We start from the raw sequence: 23,356 nt of genomic DNA, 5'->3' as shown, positions 1-23,356 counted from the left end.
CCATCTATTTTTGAGATACAGAGTCCAAGTCCAGCAGGCCCAGGGATGCCCCCAAAACATCTCACTTTCCTGGATGTGTAGGCATCTGAGAACCCAATCCAAAATGCTCAAGCTATCAAGCATATCCCAGTGTGTGTTGATGCATCTTCAAATTTCCCATGCCATGAGTATACAAAGCTTGGAACTCTTCACTAGTTCTTCTATTTCTCTTGCTTATTCTTAATCCAATGGAGAGTTGCTGGAAGGTTTTAGGGAGAGGGCTGACCTGACCTAATTTGTTCTCAAGGAGAAAACTCTAAGACCTGGACTAGAGGGGACAAAAGAAGAAGCTAGTGGAAGCTCTTGGGGGGGTGGGTGGTTCCAGTGAGAGAGGATGGTTATAAGGCTGGATGGTGGCAGGCAGGAGGGAGAGAAGGAGACGGACTTGACACATGGTTGGAGTGGGACTTAGTGCCTGACTGTGCATAAGTGGGGAGGAAGAGCAACTGGTCAGGAATGACACCTGGGTTTTTGACACTAATCCGTCTGGACACTCCTGGAACAGGGGGAATGTATGAGAAGCAGGAATGAGTTTTGGAGAGCTGACCAAGAGTTTGGTTTTGGATATCCTAAGCTCAGTGAGACATCCCGATGGATAGGGCAAGAATTGACAAGGGATGAATCTCCAAAATATATAAACAGCTCATGCAGCTCAATATCAAGAATACAAACACCCCAATCAAAAAATGGGTGGAAGATCTAAGTAGACACTTCTTCAAAGAAGACACTCAGATGGCTAAAAAACACATGAAAAGATGGTCAGTATCATTAATTATGAGAGAAATGCAAATCCAAACTACAGTGTGGTGTCACCTCATGCCAGTCAGAATGGCCAACTGCCGGGGTCCAGCCCCAGTGGATCCAGGGAATTCGAAACGGGGATGGAGTCAGCGTCTGGGAAAGGACTATTTAATTAGAAATATAAAGAGATTAGGAAAGAATAGTGTAGTAGGAAAATTAGTGGAGAAAAGAGGCTGAATAACTTGGTTTATATGGAAAGCTAATAAAACCTCGAGACAAGAGGTTTGCACCATCTACGTAGGCCACCAGCGCCCGCTTGAATAGTGGAGGGTGCCCCGCCTTGGGCTCCCGCTCGCGTGGGTCTTAGCAGCCAGGGCAATAAATAGACATGGTGAGCCTCCACGCCCCAGATGGGAATTCAGCCAGAAAAGAAGAGAAGGAGAAAAGACCACACGGGGGAAACCAGTCTTTTCAGTGACTGGTCTATCCTTTATTGTTCAGGAAAGCTTTTTACACTTTTGCTTGTACATAGAGATCAATGGATAATACAAAGTTATGCAGCATCAGCAGCCCTGACTCATCGAGACCAGGCTTTCTCTCTGCACACCTAGCTGTATACACAAGTCTTAGGTGATTTACATCATCTTCTGGCCAGGAGGCCTATTAGCATTTTACAGCCCTTTTCTGATAAGGGTCTGTCAAGCAGAAAACTTATTTGCCTTAATAGTGTTGTTCTTCCCAAAGTCTGGTGCCACTCTCAGAAAGCACTAAATAAAGTTACATTCTTACATAGGACACAACAATTTATAACAAGGAAAGAGGAGTACAGTGATTTATAACAAAGAGAAAATTCATTAACTCAAAAGTCTAGTATTGCTAACATCAAAACTACTGTATTCCTATTTCTGCATCCCGTTTACATTGATTAATATCCTCCCAGGTGCCTAAAAGATAAAGGATATGGAGGCCTGGCAGCAAACATTAACTCAACGATGAAACCCTTCACCAAACTAATTCTTAGCTGTAAAAGGCTCTATATCTTTAAGATGTTTTAAGTTTCATGCCTCTCACGCTTGGGGGGCTGTAAACAATCACAAGTTGTAAAAGTCCGTGGGAGTCTGTCAGGCAAGTTAAAGAGCCATCAGAGGGATTTGAGCTGAAACATTCCTTTCATATGCAGGAAACCAGTTGGAGTTCTAAGTTAACTTTTTCCAGAGAAAGGTGGTCGAGTATAGCCCCCTGTAATGTCAGAAGAGTATAGTATAGCAGACAGTAAACAGACAGAATTTGGTTTCGGGGTGGATGCTCAGGCAGAGGACCGCTTGAGACCTGACTCACCTTACCCGTCAGGTCTCTCTGCATGACCTTGTCATGGGTGGGATCTCCCGTGCTGGCTCTCAGCAGCCAACATCAAAAAATCTACAAGCAATAAGAGAGGGTATGTAGAAAAGCAAACCCTACTACACTGTCAGTGGGAACATAAACTGGTACAGCCACTATGGAGAATGGTATGGAGGTTCCTTAAAAAAACTAAAAATAGAGCTACCATATGATCCAGCAATCCCACTCCTGGCCATGTATCTGGAGAAAATTATAATTCAGAAAGATACATACTCCCCTGTGTTCACTGCAGCACTATTTACAATAGCCAGGACATGGAAACAACCTAAATGTTCATCAATAGAGGAACGGATAAAGCAGATGTACATATACAGAATGGAATATTATCCAGCTATAAAAAAGAATGAAATAATGCCATCTGCTGCAACATGGATAGATCTGGAGATTGTTATATTGAGGGAAGTAAGTCAGAGAAAGACAAACACCATATGTCATCACTTATATGTGGAGTCTAAAAAAAAGGGGGGGTACAAATAAACTTATCTACAAAGTAGCCATAGAATCACAGATGTAGAAAATAAACTTGTGGCTACCAGGGGGTAAAGAGGGGGTAAGGGATAAATCAGAAGACTGGGATTGACATATACAAACTACTATATAGAAAATAGATAACCAATAAGGACCTACTGTACAACACAGGGAAATGTAGACTCTGTTTGGCCTATATGGGGAAAGAATCTTAAAAAGAGAGGATATATGTATATATTTAACTGATTCACTTTGCTGTACACTTGAAACTAACACAACATTGTAAATCAAGTATTCTCCAATAAAAATTAGAAAAAGTAAAAAAGAGAATGCAGCAGAGAGAGCCTAAGATTTAAGATTCGCATTTTTCAGTCATCGACACACAGATGGCATGAAAGAGCAAGGATTGGCAAGATCACATGGAAATAGTTTAGATAAAGAAGATAATAGGGTCAGAGACTTATCTCTGTAGAAATGAAGGCTGGGAAAGGAGGCTGAGGAGTAATCAGTGTGAGAAAAGGAAAAAGAGAATGCTTTGTGATGTTTTTAAAACATACCCACCAATTCTTTGATATTTTTCCTTTTAAAATTTAAGCCCAATTCCCCTTGCCTTATGAAATAGAGCAGGACTCTATAGTCTTTCCCCAACATGTCTTCCTCTTGCTTTTTGCCTGTAGAAAAATTTGATCAGATAAGTGAGAAAATGCAGAAGCAAAGGAGACACAATAATAATAGTTTCAGTTCAGTTCAGTTCATTTGCTCAGTCATATCCAGCTCTCTGCAGCCCCATGGACTGCAGCACACCGAGCTTCCCTGTCCATCACCAACTCCCGGAGCTTGCTCAAACTCATGTCCATTGAGTCAGTGACGCTATCCAATGATAATAATAATAGTTTAGTCATTAAGAAATGTCAAGGACCTTTAGTTCGCCTCAAGAGCTCTAGATAATATTCTGAGCTATATCCTTTGAGTTGTTTCATAGATACTAAAACCCTCACCGTGTGCAAGAATGTAACTATACAATGGCCAGGCTGTAGTCATGACATAGGCTGCCACAGTTCTGAGAACTGGCCTCAAAGAAATGGGAACAAACCAACCTTGGGAGCTGAAGAGTAACTGTACTTAAAACAATCAAGATTAACACTGATCAGACCACCGCATGGTCAATTCCAAGACTGGGCTGTCAGAGTTGACTATGTTGTTTCTACCTGTAGCCCCTCCCTCCATCTAGACACCCCTGAAACTCTCCTATGAGCGCTCTTGCCTACTGATTGTCAGTGAGGAGTCAGCCTGTGGACATGAGTGCACCCTGTCCTCTGAAATAAAGCAAACTTCCTTCCCACCAATCTTGCCTCTCAAGGATTGGCTTTTGAGTGGTGGGCAGTTGGACCTAACACGGATGTGGGACTGTACTTAGTGACTGGTTTCTGATGAGAGATTATAGTGGGAGTGATGGAGAGTAACTTCTGAGATTAGGGCATAGGAGGCAGTATAATCTCCTCTTTGTTCTCTGTCTTTTGTAACTCTTGATATGTAGGAAGTCAGCTGACACCTCATAAGGACACCCAAGTAGCCTTATGGAGAGGTCCACAAGGCGAGGAGCCCATGGCCATGTGAGCACACCATCTTGAAAGAAGATCCTCCAGTTGGAGTCAAGCCTTTTGACGACTGCAGCCTCGGCCAACAACTCAACTGTAACCTGGTGAAAAACCCCAGGACCCATTTAGGTACACTGCTCCTGAATTTCCCATTCACAGAAACTGTGAGACAATAAATGTTGTCTTAAACCACTAAGCTTTGCAGCATTTTGTTGAATAGCAATAGATAACTGTAATATATGTGGGGACCAGAAATGGAACAAAGGGAAAACTTGAAGGACAAGGTGATGATCTTTGTAAAGGTATTTGCTGCTTTGGTGTTTTGATTTTTAATTTGTATTCATCGAGTCTGAGATACTATAGACTATTATTATGTACACTAGGGGAAAAATGCTGCCAGGTAAACTAAATTATTGCTCATTATCTTAAAAATTATTTTGTGCAATTGTGTGATAATTCTGAGCATGAATTGGTTGGGGTTATCGTTAAAGAATTCAGCCAGCGATGCCCTGCTTTGCTCGCTACTGCCCTCAGATCAAAGCTCAAATTCCTTCCCCAGACATGCAGGGCTCCTCACAGAGTCCACGCTGCCTGTGAGCATGGCAAGCTGAACACGTAGACTCGGCATCCTCCGAAGCCCTCCACCAATGACTGCTGGGAGCACAGATACCCCAGCTCCTGTGCCTCAGGGTGGGTAATTCTAAGGCTTGGGCCCTGCTGTCTCTAGAACTCCCCAGCAGAATTCAATCACAATGGTAACTTATTTATATAACATGTCTTTCCCTTCTCTGTCCTACTAGAACTAGAACTTTGGGGACAACCTCCCAAATAAACCGTGCACACTTGAATTCTGGTTTCAGAGTCTGTTTCTGAGAGAATGAAACCTAAAGAGGAAGGGCTTGGGAGAATGGAGCACCAGGAAGTCCCCACTTATTCTACACACATACCTTGATGGTGCTGGGCAAGCATCAAGCTCAACAGGCTCACTGGTGATAACATGTGAGAAAGTACTTTGTAAGATCATCAGCTTCTATGTATTCAATTTTTCTTGAGAAACAAACTTGAAATATTGGAATGTTACTGTTAGGGCAGAAGACCAAATCCAATGCAGTTCTTGAGGAATCATCTAATTTCAATTTTCTCTATCCCACTGTCTGTCAAAGAGACCCAACACTTATGTCTTAGAATTGAAGAGACAGTTGTCTGAAATCACACTGAAAAAGTGTTGACACATAGTGTTTCAACAAAATTAGCTGAATGCCAATCTGATTTATGAAGACTGGATAATATACTTATTTATTTTAATGTTTACTTAACCTTAGATTATGTACATAAATTACATATAAATTGGACTTTAACACCCTTTAAACCAATGAAACTATTGAAACAAGACTGCTCAGAAATGATTTCTATACTATAGTTGGGCATTTCATGGTCACCGTTTCCTAGAAACACTCAGCTCTTGAGTTTTGGGTATATTCCCACAAACCCTGGTTTTAAGAATAAAGAAAGGAATGATATACCAACCACTCACAAATCATTAAAATCATGTTTAAATATAAGATCCAGTCCATAAAACCAAGACCAACAGACTCATAAATCAGACTTCCTGTGGCAGGCTGAATAATGACCCCCCAAAAGTTGGTCATGTCATAATCCCTGAAACCTGGAAATGTTACCTTATGGAACAAAAGGGAAATTTCATCTGTGCTCTTATGCATCTTAAGACAGGGAGGTCACCCTGTATTTTCTGGGTGGGCCAGGTATAATCAAAGCGTTCTTTTTAGAGGGAGGAACATGATTAAGAGTCAGAGAAAAGACAAAGGGACAAAGGAAGAAGAGACGCAGTGATGTGCCTACAAGCCAAGGACTGTTGGAGCCCCTATAAGTCTAAGAGACAAGGAATGGATTCTCCCATGGAGCCTACAGAAGGAACAAACCGTGCCAACAGCTTAGTTCTAGCCCCATAAGACAAATTGTGGACTTCCAACCTCCAGAACTCTAGGAAAATCAGTGTATATCCCTGCTCCCACCCTTGCCCAATGCTGCAAGGCTTGTGGGATCTTAGTTCCCCAGCCGGGGTCGAACTGATTTCCTCTTAGTTCCCTGTGCCCTCGGCAATAGAAGCAAGGAGTCCTAACCAAGAGACCACCAGGGAAATTCCAAATTTACGCTATTTTAAGCTCTAATTTTGTGGAAAATTGTGACAATGGCACTTCCTCACCAGGGCTCTGAGAAGAATCAATTCTCAAACAGGGTGTAGTTTGCAGAAAGCAGGCCTCTGTCCATGAATACATGAACTCAGTAATTCCTTTATCGCTCACATTATTGTTACTTGAACTCAATAGAGAAAAAAACGTATATTGCATAAATATAAGAAGGGAGTTGTACCACACATCAAACTCAAGAACAGCAAAGTTAATAGCATATTTATCTTATGTGCCCAAGGCAGAAAGGTACCAGTGTCAGGACCTGGAATGCTGGAGATGGAGTTCAGATCAGTAAGTGTTCTAGACTAACACCATGCGATAGAAATATAATTCTAGCAGCCATATTGTTTTCATTGTGAAAGAAACAGGTGGAATTAATTTTAGTAATATATTTTATCTAATGCAGTATATGCACAACATTATCAACATGTATTCAATATGAAATGATTGGTGAGATGCTTTATGTTCTTTATTTATTAGAAAGCCTTCAAAATCCAATGTATATTTTGCAATCACAGCACATCACAACTTGGACTGGTTATGTTTCAGGTACTCAACAGCTACATGGGGCTAGTGACTACTGTATTTACTGTATTGGACAAAGCAGACTGAGAGCATCTAAATAGTCCCAAAGCCCAAATGGCATTAAAATGCATGGAGGTCACATAGGGAAATAGTCAATATTTTATCAGAACTCTGTATGGTGTGTCAGCTACAAAAATACTGAATCACTATGTTGTACACTTGAAAATAATACTGTAAGTCAAAGATACTTAGAATATTCATTTGAAGTAGCATACAAGATAAAAGTAAAGGGTTTATGCCACATTCTGATGCTGAAGATGAAAAAAAATTCATGCTGTTGAGGATTTATTCACTTGATGACTGTTAATTGACTATTAATACACTAATCACCATTTAAGAGGCATATAATTTTCTAGGTCACTGAAATTATGGTACGGTGTCTCAATTAAAAAATACAACAACAGGTGCTTATCTTAGAAATCCCTATAAAGCAGTCAGTTTTTACTAAAAGTCGTAAAACCTCAGGAAATAACCAGTGGACACGCTCTTGTGCTACGAGCACCTTGCCTTTCCTGTAAACATCCTGTCTGTAACCTGGGGGCTGGAGGTGATTACACCTGGTCCCTGGGCAGTTCCTGAAAATCTGAGCGTGAGACGTTTCCAAGCATGTTGCACAGATAATGAGCATACCAGATCGTGAACCTGAGACCACAGACAGAAACCACGGTTCACATCTTTAAAACTGTGAAATTGCAGAATCCTGACGTCAAGCCTCCATTGTAATAGTCTTGGGTTTAACTTGGGAGCTTTCGACTGCTGATTTAATTTGGTGGCCCTCTGAAACTGAGGCTCCTGGAGGTCCATTTGTCCACTGCTAGAACAACTATTAGTCTCATCTCCAAATAGCACTTGATGTTTCTTAAGTGGGCTTTCTAGTGGTGCCAGAACCTCCAGCATTCCAGGAAATGTGATCATCAGCAAATTGCATCTCCTTACATTTTTATCACGAAAAGGAAATTGACACTTGCGATCATACATTCTAAGAACCGGGTCTGAAGCTTATTCTATTTGAACTTCAAAATCCCTTAATATTGTGACTGACGCTGATGAAAGATTTTTCCTGTAAGTCAAACAAAGAGAGCTAGGCTCGCCTTTAAGAAGCCCATTCCAAACCAAGGCTCTCAGCCAGCTCTCCACAGAAACTGTTGACTAAAAAAAACTAATAGTGCAGAGGTCCTCACTCAGCTGGAGACAACTGTGCAAAACCCCCAGCCCCATATCAGTACTTTGGGCAATGTCTGGACCCAGTTCTGATGGTCACAACCTAGGGAAATTGCTACTGATCTAGTGTGCAGAGGTTACAGAGGCTGCTAAGAATCCTACAGTACATAGGACCACTCTCTAACCACCCTGAACAAATAATTGTCCCGCCCAGCCCAACAGTGCTCAATAGTGCCACAGTAGAGAAAGAAACTAGGGTATGCCTTGGAAAGCAGGAGAACCAGGGATACTTTTTCAGTGAGTGATTCCCAAAAGGCTGTCCTAGGGCTTCCCTGGTGGCTCAAAAAGTAAAAGGTAAAGAACTCACCTGCCAATGCAGGAGATGTGGGTTCGATTCCTGGGTGAGGAAGACCCCCTGGAGGAAATGGCAACCCACTCTGGTATTCTCGACAAGAAAATTCCATGTACAGAGGAGCCTGCGGGGCTACAGTCCATGGGGTCCCAAACAGTCGGACGTGACTGGGCGATTAAACAACAGCAGCAGCGCAGCACTGGGGAAGAGCAGGGACTCCAGACCAGATGGCCTGGGTTTCAACGCTGGTGTCCTCATTTACTGACTGTGCGTCTTGGGGCAAGCTACTAGACCTCTCTGTGCCTCCTTTTTCTCTTCTACAACTCGAGGATTATAATAACAGTATCTTCCAGGGAGAGCCCTTACAGGCTGTAAATGGGTTCATAAGTCTCACGTGTTTAGGACAGTGCCAGGCCTACATAATGCACTACAAGTGTGTATTTCTTAGGTGGCTATGCTGATCTCTGGAAAAATAAGTATCAGGGCTTAGAAAAGTTTGTGAGAAGCAAAGAAACAGCTTCAGACGCTGAATTGCCAGGGCAAGAAGAGAGAGTCAATTTCATCTGACAATCCCGGCCTTTCTCTCCAGTTCATCAACATTAATCATAAAGACATTGAGTAGAGGGCCCCTCAGCCCCTCACAGTGGGCTCTGTAAACCCTCACCATGGATCCTCCTCTGGTTTTCCCCCTCTTCCCGCAGCAAAACTAGCCACTGACCATCAGTTGGCCCCCTTCCAATAGAGTGGAAAACACAGGACGGTACAAGCACGGAACACAGCCACCCACAGACACACACGCCGGCCCAACAGTGGATGTCTGCAGCCCACCGAGTCCGCACGCACCGCTGGGTCCCTCTGCCTAAGGATGCAGCCAGGTGGGGCGCAGCAGATGTCAAGGAGGTTCAGCGAAGCCCGCCAGAGGGGAGCGCTGGGGAGTCCGTAGGCGCACCCAGCCTGACATCCTCTTTGAATTCCGTCTCAACGCGCACAGATACACCTGCCCACGGGTGCCTAGGGGGACGGGGGACAAAGAAAAGGGGCCAACGCGGGGGGCGGGGAAGCTCTTGGCCCGGGGCCAGTCGTCAGCCAGACACTCACCTGGCTGCCTTCCCTACTCCACCTGCCACCCAGAAGAGCAGAAGCGGGAGCGCAAGAGCCCAGGGCTGCAGCATCTTCGCGGGGTCCTCCTTCTTCCGTGCCTCCTGCTGCGCCGCCTTGGGAGGGCGTGGAACCCCAGGCGCCCCGGGGCCAGCGCCTCCGCTGCCCTCGGCTGCTCCGGCCTCGGCTCCTCCCGGGGCTCGGTCCTCGCGGGCGGGAAGCGGACGCCGGGCAACTGCGGCGGTGGCACTCGCTGGCCGGGAGAGGCTAGGGGCGCCCGGGAGAGCCGTACTGCAGCTCCTCTCCGGTGCGGGAGGGAGGGCGGGGCGGGCCGTGCACAAGTGGCCGGGAACCGCCTCCAGCACCACCCGCCGTCCTTCCCTCTCTCACTAAGACACTTCTGCCTTACTTTCTGCGCTTTCATACTCTGCGAGGTTTTCTTCCCAGATGGCAAATCACCGGCGGCTAGACCTGGAAGGTCACCAGGTTCTGGGCGACCCCTTCAGCTGACAAGTGATCTCTCCTGCTCATTTGCAACAGCTTTCCTGACGTGGGGGCCGCCAGAGGATATTGTAATATAATAACCAGTGCAGAAATCATGGTAGAAACACCAGTGCTATGTGAGCTCAGAGAATCCACGTGGGTATTTAGAGGTTCTCTGTTTCGACAACTTGTTATAATAGAATGAATGACTGGTCCCTCCTGCACCCCCTCCCTGCACCCACACCCTGCAGCTTCACGATGGGCAGAGCCTCTGGTCCCACACTTTGGCTTTGGACGTGGCTGTGTGACTTGTTTGACTAATGGCATAAGGACCAGTTCCAAGCCTAGATGTTAAGACCTAGGCCTCTATTATGGTGGTGAGAAGACCATGCCCCAGCCAGCCTCTTGACTCAAAGAGAATGAGGATCAGGGGGAACAGAGCTACTTGGTCAACTGCAGACCTGTAGCAAGCCTAGTGTATACTAGCCAACCCGCAGATGCATGAGTAAACTCAGTCATGGTCAGCAGTGCCAGCCAAGCTACTGAGGCTTATTGGGATAATTTGTTACACAGCAGTAACAAACAGTCTGATACACCTGTGACCTGCTATCAGAAATAAAATGAAGAATATAGAGAAAGAGGAGATTTGTCTTGACTGTAAGCTTGACTCCTGGTTACATAATGGGTATATGCTTTAATTCTAGGCAGTGAAATATGCAAAATGGGGATATGGCAGATGCCTGCTGCAAACCATGGACATCCGTAATGGAGTAAGCCATGCTCCACTGGATCTTCTGTTTTATGGATGAAGACATCTTAATGGACTCAGTATCCTTGGTTAGTAACCATTTAAGCCTTGAACTGTTCATAGCTAATAGTGACAAGCATTATCTTAAACACTTTAAACACATCTTACTGAACACTCACAACTGTGTAGGTTAGGGTAAATAGCTCCCTCATGTTTGAAGCTAGGGTAAATAGCTGCCTCATGTCCAACTGAGAGGCAGAGAGGTGAAATGACTTGCCCCAGTTCACAAAGCTAACAAGTATAGCGCCAGGATTGGAGACTAGCAGGCATCTCCCCCTGGGCTGTGCCACTACTATACTGACCCCTTTTTTTCATCTTCTGACTCCTTGGTGACTTCAGATGTCAGTGAGTCTCATCAACAAGGTAATAAGATGATCTCTTCAAGACCATTACTAAAACCCTTTGAAATCTTCATATCATAATGAGCTCTATCAACCAAAAATATCAAAATTGAATGGAAAGAATATAAAGGTATGAATGGTATACCTACCTATGAATGAATGGTATCTTAAAGCAAATGCAAGATTAAATTTGTCTAAGTGTGGGTTTTCCCACAAGCAGATGCTAAGGCAAGGATTTGAGCAGAAGTAGATTGCTCTACCGGAGAAGGCAATGGCAATCCACTCCAGTGTTCTTGCCCTGAGAATCCCAGGGATGGTGGAGCCTGGTGGGCTGCTGTCTATGGGTCGCACAGGGTTGGACACGACTGAAGCGACTTAGCAGCAGCAGCAGCAGCAGATTGCTCTACAGGCACACAAAACAGTAGTAGGGGAGTGAGGGAGTGAATCAGGAAGGGAGGAAAACAATAGCAGGAATGTATCAAGTTATCACAGGGCCACTGAAGCATCAGGCTGCCAGCATCAGCCAGAGCCAGCCTAGATTGTGCATCGCCACGTGATCTCATGCAACAAGCGAGGGAGGTAGGGTATTTAGACACCATCTGAATTCAGAGATTGCCTAAAGGGCACTGATCCCAGGACTTCTGCTTGCTGAGCTGAGGGCAGAGAAAGCTGAGGGCAGAGAGCTGAGCCAAAGAAAGCCCTTAGTGCTGTAGATGCCAACTGGTGAAGTCCTATTGAAATGTTAAGGCTGGAGGTATACGGGCAAGGCCCCACAGTGACTGTGACCTAAAGTCTAGAAATTGAATTGAACTGAGACTTAAGCTTTTACCCATGCCACTTCTCCCCACACATTCACACCCAAATCACTCCCTCCTCCAAAATCACCATTCTTCAAAAAACTCCTACTAGAACATAATAAGCCTCCCACCTGCTTAGCCCTGCATTATCAAGGGTCAGAATTACATCTCGCATAACGTTTGTCTGTCACTTTCTAGCTTTAGTTTCAGCATTTTCATGTGGTTTCTGCTTTGTTTTTTCCGAGGTGATTTTTGTTTAATTAAAGGAGGTGATGAACATGACAAGGGGAACATGAAAGGGGAAACTTTCAGAGGAAGTCAAACACTCCTCCGCCAATGCACCCATTATTTCCTGGGGAGAACTATCGACGAGGGCACGGTCAGGAAACGTGAGGAACAGAGAAGGAAACCTGGAAATGATGTGCAGCCAGGCGAGAAGATGCAGGACACAAACTTCCACTTAGAGGCAGGTGTTTGTTATAACCACACCGGCAGGGCTGACTTTGAGGAGAACTGCTCTTTAGATGGCCCTACTGCATTCTACAAAGGAAAAGCAATCTTTGATCAGAATCATAAAATCGCCCGCCCTTTTTACAGGAATACTTATTTTTTCCCAATGTATTTCCACTTAGCCCCCTGCATGGCACAGGAGTGATGGGGTATTTTTGTGCTTGCTGAATATATACACATAACACACATATAAAGCTTTCAGCCCTTATGATCTGCCTGGGGTTGTGATCCAGAAGTTATACTGAAATATCAACATCAGAAGTAAAGCACTGTTGCATGAAAAGGCAGGGTGGGAGGGTGTCCAAGCCAGAGTTTTCAAACTTTAATGTCAATACAAATTACCTGGAGGGTCTCTTGTTAAAATGTTCCCAGGTGGCGCTAGTGGCAAAGATCCTGCCTGCATGCAGACGATGCAAGAGAAATAGGTTCAGTCCCTGGTCCGGGAAGATCCCCTGGAGGAGGCCATGGCAACCCACTCCCATATTCTTGCCTGGAGAATCCCATGGACAGAGGAGCCTGGCAGGGGTCGCAGAGTCGGACACAACTGAAGCGACTTAGCACGCACTTGTGAAAATGCAGGTTCTGTCTGTGTGGCTCTGGAATGAGGGCTGAGTCTTGATTGCAAAAAGGAACCCAAGTGGTGCCCAGGCAGTTTGCTGAGAACAACTAGGGCAGTGAGAGTCTAGAGACCACCTGGCCCAGTAGTTCTCAAGTTCAGCTGCATATTGGGATCATCTGGGAAACTGAAACTACTGAGGCCTGTGTCCCACGCAAGGTGAGTCTACTGTCTGGACTATGGCTTGGGCATGGGGACAGTTGGAAGCTCCTTGGGTGGTTCTATTGGAGAACCAAGATTGAGATCCATTGATCTGGACCAGCTCTGACATCTTACAGATGGAAAAACTCCATGTGTGAAGCACCTTGCCTGAGGCCGCACCCAGGATGAGTTCATGTCCCTGAGTTTCCATCACATCAGCCCTCCCCTTCAAACTTTACAACATGTTCTCCATCACCAGTCCTACCGAAGAAGAAAACGGCATGGCTTCTTCACCTTCTCCATCAGTTGTACCCCAGCAACATGGTCTAGAAATGGATGTCTTTTCCTAGTCTCTTCCTTTTCATCTCTGCTTGTCCCATGAAAGGAGGCAGTGAAGAAGTAAGTGTTAGACTCAATGCAGACACTGTTAAATTCTGCAGGAGAAAGTGTGTCTTTAGGGACCCATTGCTTTCCTTCATCCCGTGCCTGTCAAGGAATCTGTTCTTGGGGATTTAAGGTTGAAAAAAAAATTCCAAACAACTTCAGTCTTCTTTCCTTTTCTCCCTTCCCACCTCACAGCCTCCATCCTTCCCTTTCGATTCCTACCCTCTGTCCTTACTCAAACATTTACCTGAGTGCTACATTGCTCAGTCACGTCTGACTCTCTGCAACCCCATGGCTGTAGCCTACCAGACTCCTCCATCCATGGAATTTTCCAGGCAAGAATACTGGAGTGAGTTGCCATTCCCTTCTCCAGGGGATCTCCCCGACCCAGAGATTGAACCAGGCTCTCCTGCATTGTAGGTAGACGCTTTACCACCTGAGCCACCAGGGAAGTCCATAAAACATTTACCTGGAAGCTACAAAATGCCAGGCCCTGGTATTTATTGTCCACTAAGTGAGGACACTTGGTGGACATGGGTACACAGATGGTCCCTGGTTACTTTTACTCCCTGGTGACATGGGCTGGACAACCAGCAATATAAGAATGTGTGATCTTTAACAACAGAACTCTCACTTCTTAGGAAGCAGGAAAAAATGAAGGAAAGATTAAAAGAGGAAACAAAACCCATCATGATCCATTTTCTCCTCAAATTTTGCCAACTTCCCACTTGAGATTTGGGGAAGAGAAAGTAATTGATATATGTGGAGTGATTCTGACATGTAAACATTTTAGGCCTCCCTGATAGCTCAGTTGATAAAGAATCCACCTGTAATGTGGGAGACCTGGCTTCGATCCCTGGGTTGGGAAAATCCCCTGGAGAAGTGAAAGTCTACCCACTCCAGTATTCTGGCCTGGAGAATTCCATGGACTGCATAGTCCTTAGGGTTGCAGAGTCGGACACAACTGAGTGACTTTCACTTTCAAACATTTTAGAGAGAGTAACTGTTTACTCTTAACAATACTGATATAAAGTAGATATCACTACACAATTTTACATCAATGGGAGGTTTAGAGCAGACAAAATGTTATGTTAAGATCACTTATCAACATAACAGAAAGAACATGGTTTTGAAGTTAGATCTCACTGAAGATTAATTTTGCCACCAGATTTCATTCTTCATGACATGAAGTGGTGGTGGTGGGGAAGGGGGCAGGGATCAGTTCACCACCAGCAACAGTGAATCATGTTGTATGTGGAGGGGAGGGGAGTATGTTCTACTCCTCTAAACCAATAGGAGTTTCTTCAGATTTTTCAGTGAGTCTATGATCCTTTAAATGTGGTTACCGTATAGAAAAATCCCCTTGTTGTCTGCATGTGAGCTCTCTTGACTTTTACCAAATTCATGTTTCCAGCTTAAGGCACTCAATCATCAGGGGCTCTTCTGTCTTTACTGGGGGAAGGTATGGCTTGAGTTCATCCTGAGCACTTCCTTCCTGTCCCAAGTGTAAACATCTTTTGCTATTTTCTTGTTCACAATTGAATGTAATAATAACTTGGCATACACCTACCAGGCTTGTCTATTTACTTTTTCCTATGTAAACCCTATAGAATGATTTCTGAGAGCTAAAGCCAGGAAACTCAGTTTAGATACCCTTAAGAGTAAAGGCTTTTACTCAAAGTCACTCCAACTTGATTTGGGAAAGTTGGGTTGAGAAATATTCTGTGAACTCTAAGATTAGAACTACATTTGTGACCTTTTTTTTAAAAAAAGATAAAAATAGTAAAATTTGTTAAAACAAAAAATTTTTAAAACATATTTGCCTCTTTATTTTCAAAAAGTTCTCATACATGGTTTATAGATTTATTCATTCTTTTAACAAACATTTGATGTCTTCTGGCCATCACAGGCTGGACAGTGTTTGGTTGAGGTATAAAGATGACTAAGACATAATCCCTACCCCTAGGTGACAGAAATGTAAATATACTATTAGAATAAATAGCCTAAGTCTTAAAGAAGTACTTTAGGGTGCTGTGGACATAAAAAAACTGAAAGTCGCTCAATCTTGTCTGACTCTTTGCAATGCCATAGACTATACAGTCCATGGAATTCTCCAGGCCAGAATACTGGAGTGGGCAGCCTTTCCCTTCTTCAGGGGATCTTCCCAACCCAAGGATTGAACCTAGGTCTTCCTCATCACAGGCTGATTCTTTACCAGCTGAGCCACAAGGAAAGCCTGCAGAAATAAAAAAGGGAAGAGATGAATTCTTTGTGTTCTCTACATGCAAATGTTTGTCCCTGTTTGACTCACTGCATTTATGAATCGTCTTATAAAATGATTTTTAAATGGCAAGATTTCTAGAAAATAGAAAACCCTGACAACTGCATTCATTCAGAAAATAACTTGCCCCAAACCCACTGTCCTGACTCACAGGAGCTCTGCTATTCTTGAGTGAGGCACTATTTGGTTAAAAAAAAAAAGAAGAAGAAGAAGAAGAAGAAGAAAAGCCTAAAACTGGAAATGAGAAGAATCAGAATTTAGTGCCAAGTTCAATCCAGTCTGCCTATTTGAGTCTCACGTTCTACATCTATATCATGCTTGCAAAGGATTCTGGGGGCTTCCCAGGTGGCTTGCTGCTGCTGCTAAGGTGCTTCAGTCATGTCTGCCTCTGTGCAACCCCATAGACGGCAGCCCACTAGTCTCCTCTGTCCCTGGTATTCTCCAGGCAAGAACACTGGAGTGGGGTGCCATTGCCTTCTCCATCCGAGGTGGCTTAGACAGTAAAGAATCTGCCTACAATGCAGGAGATGCAGGTTTGATCCCTGGGTCAGGAAGATCCCCTGAAGAAGGAAATGGCAACACACTCCAGTATTCTTGCCTGGAAAATTTCATGGACAGAGGAACCTGGCAGGCTATGGTCCGAGGGGTCAGAAAAGAGTCGGACATGAGTGACTGAGCAACTAAACAACAACAAAAGAGTTCTGAACCCATCACTGTCTTTCTCCAAAGTTGCCTGATTCAAACACTTTGTTTGGGAGGAGGGTGGGAAAAAATCATCTATGTCCCCAAAGACTGTATTTGAAATGGCAAAGTTGGGTTAACTTCAGCAAAGGAAACTTGATCTCAAGAATCAATGGATAGACAAATGAGTGGACTTTTTTTTTCTTCCCTTGTGGTTAAGATCCATCCAGCTTTGCTTCTAGAGTTTATTCCACAGCCTGTGAGAGCTGTTACATGTACACATTGATTTGTTGAGTATCCATTTGGGGCCAGGAACAATGCCTGGGTTGGTGATATAAAGTTCAGGATGTCTAGCATTAAATGACATTAGTGCCCCCAGTCATCATGCTTACCTTTAAAGCCATTGTGAATTTTCAAAACACCCTCATGAAAGTGGTACTATCCTGGTGAGAACCACTGGCCTAGCATGCTGACGAGCTTCATGAGCCTGGCTGAAGGGTTTGGACTTCATCCTATGGGCTCTGGGAGCCATTGAGGGACTTTAGACAGGGACTAACATGATACATTGGAGAAGGCAATGGCACCCCACTCCAGTACTCTTGCCTGGAAAATCCCATGGAAGGAGGAGCCAAGTGGGCTACAGTCCATGGGGTCACTAAGAGTCCAACACGACTGAGCGACTTCACTTTCATTTTTCACTTTCATGCATTGGAGAAGGAAATGGCAACCCACTCCAGTGTTCTTGCCTGGAGAATCCCAGGGACGAGGGAGCCTAGTTGGCTGCCATCTATGGAATCACACAGGGTTGGACATGCCTGAAGCGACTTAGCAGCAGCAGCAGCAGCAGCAACATGATACATGCCAACATCTGTTGGATCATCGAAAAAGCAAGAGAGTTCCAGAAAAACATCTACTTGTGCTTTATTGACTATGCCAAAGGCTTGGACTGTGTGCATCACAACAAACTGTGGAAAATTCTGAAAGAGATGGGAATACCAGACCACCTGACCTGCCTCCTGAGAAATCTGTATGCAGGTCAGGAAGCAACAGTTAGAACTGGACATGGAACAACAGACTGGTTCCAAATTGCGAAAGGAGTACATCAAGGCTGTATATTGTCACCTGCTTATTTAACTTATATGGAGAGTACATCATGAGAAATGCTGGGCTGGATGAAGCACAAGCTGGAATCAAGATTGCCGGGAGAAATATCAATAACCTCAGATATGCAGATGATACCACACTTATGGCAGAAAGCAAAGAAGAACTAAAGAGCCTCTTGATGAAAGTGAAAGAGGAGAGTGAAAAAGTTGGCTTAAAACTCAACATTCATAAAACCAAAATCATGGCATCTGGTCCCATCACTTCATGGCAAATAGATAGGGAAACAATAGAAACAGTGACAGACTTTAGTTTTGGGGCTCCAAAATCACTGCAGATGGTGACTGCAGCCATTAAATTAAAAGACACTTGCTCCTTGGAAGAAAAGTTATGACCAACCTAGACAGCATATTAAAAAGCAGCAACATCACTTTGCCAACAAAGACATTACACTGCCAAGTCAAAGCTATGGTTTTTCCAGTAGTCATGTATGGATGTGAGAGTTGGACTATAAAGAAAGCTGAGCACCAAAGAATTGATGCTTTTGAACTGTGGTGTTAGAGAAGATTCTTGAGAGTCCCTTGGACTGCAAGGAGATCCAACCAGTCCATCTTAAAGGATATCAGTCCTGAATATTCATTGGAAGGACTGATGCCGAAGCTGAAATTCCAATACTTTGGCCACCTGATGCAAAGAACTGACTCATTGGAAAAGACCCTGATGCTGGGAAAGATTGAAGGTGGGAGAAGGGGATGCAGATGAGATGGTTGGATGGTATCATATGTTTGAGTAAACACCAGGAGCTGGTGATGGACAGGAAGGCCTGGTGTGCTGCAGTCCGTAGGGTCACAAGGAGTCGGACACGACTGAGTGACTGAACTGAACTGAACATGATACATGATCAAATATGTGTGTTTAAGGGCACCGAGACTTCTGAATCCATTAATTGCCAAAGGCTTCTTACTGTGAACACCTGCAACTCTTTGAGAGTTTCTTAGTTACTGACAGCAGCCCCAAACCATTGACGGATAGGGACTTGGTGAGTCAATACCCCAGCCACCTCACCCCTTGTTTGGGAAAACTGAGTCATATCGTACATCCTCCCTTAGTGATCCCCAGGGGGAATGATGTCCAGAGGCCCAGAGAGGAAACAGGCTTCATAACTTACTCTCCCATGGCTTCCTTCTTTTCCTTGTCTCACTTTCCCCTCCCTTGCCAGTGTTCCCAGGAATCACCTTCCAAATACCTGCTGGCATTCACCTTCTTGCCTCCAGGGAAACCCCAAACAAGACATTTATATATTCTGGTAGAAACAATTTCCACTCTTACTTTGAATTACGTCTTATGGCATTTTTGGAAGCAGAATCTCCTTTTAAATCCATCTAGCATAAATTCTATTATATGTGTGAGCTCTGAGGTTCCCCAAGGCCAATTTGAGAAGAGTGGGGTGTTTTGCCCTTCTTGAGATGGAGAAGTGGTCATTTTGGTATGACCCATTCATTTATTCTAGTCTGATTATAACCAAGGGGATAAAACCCATGAGTTTAATCTTAAACTCATTGATTGGTCACACACCTTTCATTTAGTGAACTTGTAAGAATGTGGTATTTTCTCTTTGGTATAAAATCAGTATGGTGTGAAAATGAAGAAATCGCATCTTTTAAATTTTGTTTTCAGTGCAACAAAGTATACTATAAATTCCCTAAATGACAGATTTATGACATATGTGAATTCTAGTATTTCCTTCTTTTGTCAAACGCATGGTACTTCTTGTATGCCAGGGACATGAATTTATGTAATGAGAAGCATATGGTATAAACACAATATGACAACTATTATATATTTCTTTGATAAACAGAAAAAGAATATGTAATTTTTTTGATGCTAACTACTCCTCAGATTGTAAAAATAAGCTATCCCATGTTTGCTACTAGGCTCCATTAAGATGACTTAATTACTAAAACATTTCAGATGACTGCATATTCTCAAGAATTAACAATACAATATATCTGATGGAAATATGTGAGTGTGCCTAGAGTTTACTGTTGAAAAGTCTATGTTGTTTGCTTTCAGTCAATAAAGGTTTACATGGCACAGATCCATGGGACAAAGCAGGAAATAAGAGAAAATTCCTGCTCTTGCAGCTTCTTTATAATGAAGGAAAGCAGGCAATTAACAATTAGATAAAAGCAAACCACAACCAACAATACCTTAAAAAAATCATACACCATGCTCAAGCTGGATTTATTCCAAGGTCACAAGGATAGCTCAACATAGGCAAATCAATCAGTGTGATATACAACATCAACAAAAGACAAAAACCACAAGATCATCTCAACAGGAATAGGAAAAGCATTTGACAATATTCATTCATGATTAAAAACTCTCCAAATGGGTAGAGCAGGACCATTTTTTAACATAATAAAAGTCATTTACTACAAACTCACAGCCAATGTAATATTCAATAGTAAAAAGCTGTAAGCCTTCTCACTAAATTCAGGAATTAGACAAGGATGCCACTCTCACCACTTCTATTCAACATAGTATTAGAAGTCCTAGCCACAGTAGTCAGACAAATCTCTAGGAATAAATTTAACCAAGGAGGTACAAGACCTACATTCTTAAGACTTAAAAGCATTGATGAAGAAAACTGATGATTTCAAGAAATAGGATAGCCCATGCTCTTCAAATGGAGGAATTAAAATTATTAAAATGGCCATACTACCCAAAGCAATCTATAGATTTAATGCAATTCCTATCAAAATATCCATGACTAAAACAAATAATCCTAAAATTTATATGGAACCAAGAAAGATCCCAAATTGCCAAAGCAATCTTGATAAAAAAGGACAATGCTGAAGATATGACCCTCCCAGACTTCAGACAATACTACAAAGCTACAGTAATCAAAACAGCATGGTACTGCCACTAAAAGAGACACATATATGAATGGAACAGAGTGGAGAGCCTAGAAATAAACTGGCACACCTACAATCAATCTACAACAAAAGAGGCAGGAATATACGATGGAGAAAAGACAGTCTATTCAACAAGTGGTGCTGGGAGAACTGGACAGCTACATAAAATAATGAAATTAGAACATTTTCTCACACCATATACAAAAATAAACACAAAATGATTTAAAGACCTAACTGACCTGAAACCATAAAACTCTGAGAACAGAACATCGGTGAAACACTCTCTGACACGAATCGTAGCAATATTATCTTGTGTAAGTCTACTAAGGCAAAAGAAATAAAAAGAAATGGGACCTCATTAAACTTTTGCACAGCAAAAGTAACCATCAATGAAATGAAAAGACAATCTACAGATTGGGAGAAAATATTCGCAAATGATGAGACTGACAAGGGGTTAATATATGAAATATACAAACAGTTCATATAACTCAATATCAAAAAACCCAAACAACTCAGTCAAATATGGGAAGAAGACCTAAATAGACATTTCAGCAAAGAAGGCATACAGATGGCCAACAGGGATGTGAAAAGATTCTCAATATTGTTCATTTAGAGAAACGCAAATCAAAGCCATAATGAAGTATCAGCTCACACCCATCAGAATGGCTATTATCAAAAAGTCCACAAATAAAAAATGTTGGAGAAGATGTGGAAAAAGGGAACCCTCCTATACTACACTATTGGTAGGAATGTAAATTTGGCATAGCCGCTATTCCAGTCACTGTCTGGAAAGCAGTATGAAAATTCTCAAAAAACCAAAAATAGAGCACCATATGATTCCGCAATACAACTCCTGGGTATATATCCAGAAAAGATAAAAACACTAAATTGAAAACATACATGCCCCCCAATATACATAACAGCACTATTTAAAATAGCCAAGACATGGAAACAACCCAAGTGTCCATCAACAGACAATGAGATTTAGAAGATGTAGTGTGTGTATATATATATATATGCTTCCCAGGTGACCCCAGTGGTAAAAATTCCACCAATGTAAGAGATTTAAGAGACCCAAGTGCAGTCCTTGGGTCAGGAAGATCCCCTAGGAGGAGGGCATGGCAACTCACTCCAGTATTCTTGCCTGGAGAACCCCATGGACAGAGGAGCCTGGAGGGCTACAGTCCATAGGGTTGCATAGAGCTGGACATCACTGAAGAAACTTAGCACACATGCAGGGTATATATATATGTGTGTGTGTGTGTGTGTGTGTGTGTGTGTGTGTGTGTGTGTGTGTGTGTATACACACAATGGAATACTACTCAGCCATAAAAAAGAACGAAATATTGCCATTTGCAATGTGGCCGGACCTAGAGAATACTATGCTTAGTGAAATAAGTTGTACAGAGAAAACACAAATACCATACAATAGTATCTATATGTGGACTCTGAAGGATAACACGAATGTATATGCAAAACAGACACAGATTCACGGAATATAGAAAACACACTTGTGGTTACCAAAGAGGAGAGAGAAGGGGAGGAGCGACAACTTTGGTATATGGGATTAACAGAGGCAAAATACATACATACATAAGCAACAACCATGTACTGTGAAGCATGGGGAATTATACCCATTACCCTGTAACAACCTATAGTGAAATATAATCTACCAAAATACTGAATCACTTTGCTATACACCAGAGGCTAATACAACACTATAAATCAAATAAACTTCATTCAAAAACTATAAAAATTTAAAACCATGTACATAAATGCACAAGTAATATAACGTGCTTTTAGGTGTAGAAAAAATGTTTAAATAATCTGGACATCTTGTTACTACCTAGGCCCTCTCTTGATTTGGCTTTATAAATCACAGGAAAACAAAATTGGAGATTTTAGTCAAGTCATTTACTTGTGTTTGGCTTTACATGTCATTTATTTAAACTGCAACTGCTTTTTAAAGCCTATCTTTCAGGACTTCCCTGGTGGCCCAGTGGTTAAGATTCTGCCCTTCCAATGCTGGAGTGCTGAATTTGATCCCCGGGCAAGGAAATAAGACCAGCACATGCTGCATGGTGTGGGGAAAAAAAAAAAAAAAACAACCTGTCTTTCAAAGTAACATTTTAATTAAGATTTTTTCAAATAACAAAACATTCATTTGGTCTCATTTGGAGACACGGAGAGGGATATTAATCACAGCATGTGTATTTTTCAAATGTGACTTTGGACCTCATACAAAATAGCTGTTGAAAGCTTAACATTACTAAGTCCCAACTGGTCATGGATAATTCAACATCAGGAAATGCAGAGAAATAATAAAAGTGCAAACTTCAGCAATAAAGCAGCACAAGACTTCCTACTTCTCAAATAAAGTCAAATGCCTTTAGAATTCAGTTCAGTTCAGTCGCTCAGTCGTGTCCAACTCTTTGCAACCCCATGAACTGCAACACACCAGGCCTCCCTGTCCAACACCAACTCCCGGAGCCCACCCAAATTCACGTCCATTCAGTTGGTGACTCCATCCAACCATCTCATCTTTTGTCATCCCCTTCGCCTCCTGCCCTCAATCTTTCCCAGCATCAGGGTCTTTTCCAATGAGTCAGCTCTTCGCATCAGGTGGCCAAAGTATTGAAGTT

The 23,356-nt window shown here is 42.9% G+C and overlaps 1 protein-coding gene across 1 annotated transcript in view; it reads left to right on the top strand.

Moving 5' to 3' along the window:
* Positions 1-23,356, top strand: part of LOC138071965 (epidermal growth factor-like protein 6) — a 175,609-nt gene that overhangs the window by 19,656 nt on the left and 132,597 nt on the right. The window contains exon 3 of the mRNA XM_068963325.1: positions 9,420-10,131. Coding sequence (XP_068819426.1) covers positions 9,420-10,131 — 712 coding nt within the window. The remainder of the gene's footprint in view (positions 1-9,419; positions 10,132-23,356) is intronic.

This window comes from Capricornis sumatraensis, chromosome X (genome assembly GCF_032405125.1).
Source record: "Capricornis sumatraensis isolate serow.1 chromosome X, serow.2, whole genome shotgun sequence".
NCBI classification, from domain to species: domain Eukaryota; kingdom Metazoa; phylum Chordata; class Mammalia; order Artiodactyla; family Bovidae; genus Capricornis; species Capricornis sumatraensis.
The sequence above is the reverse complement of the archived record's forward strand: the minus strand, read 5'-3'. Positions and strand labels throughout refer to the sequence as shown.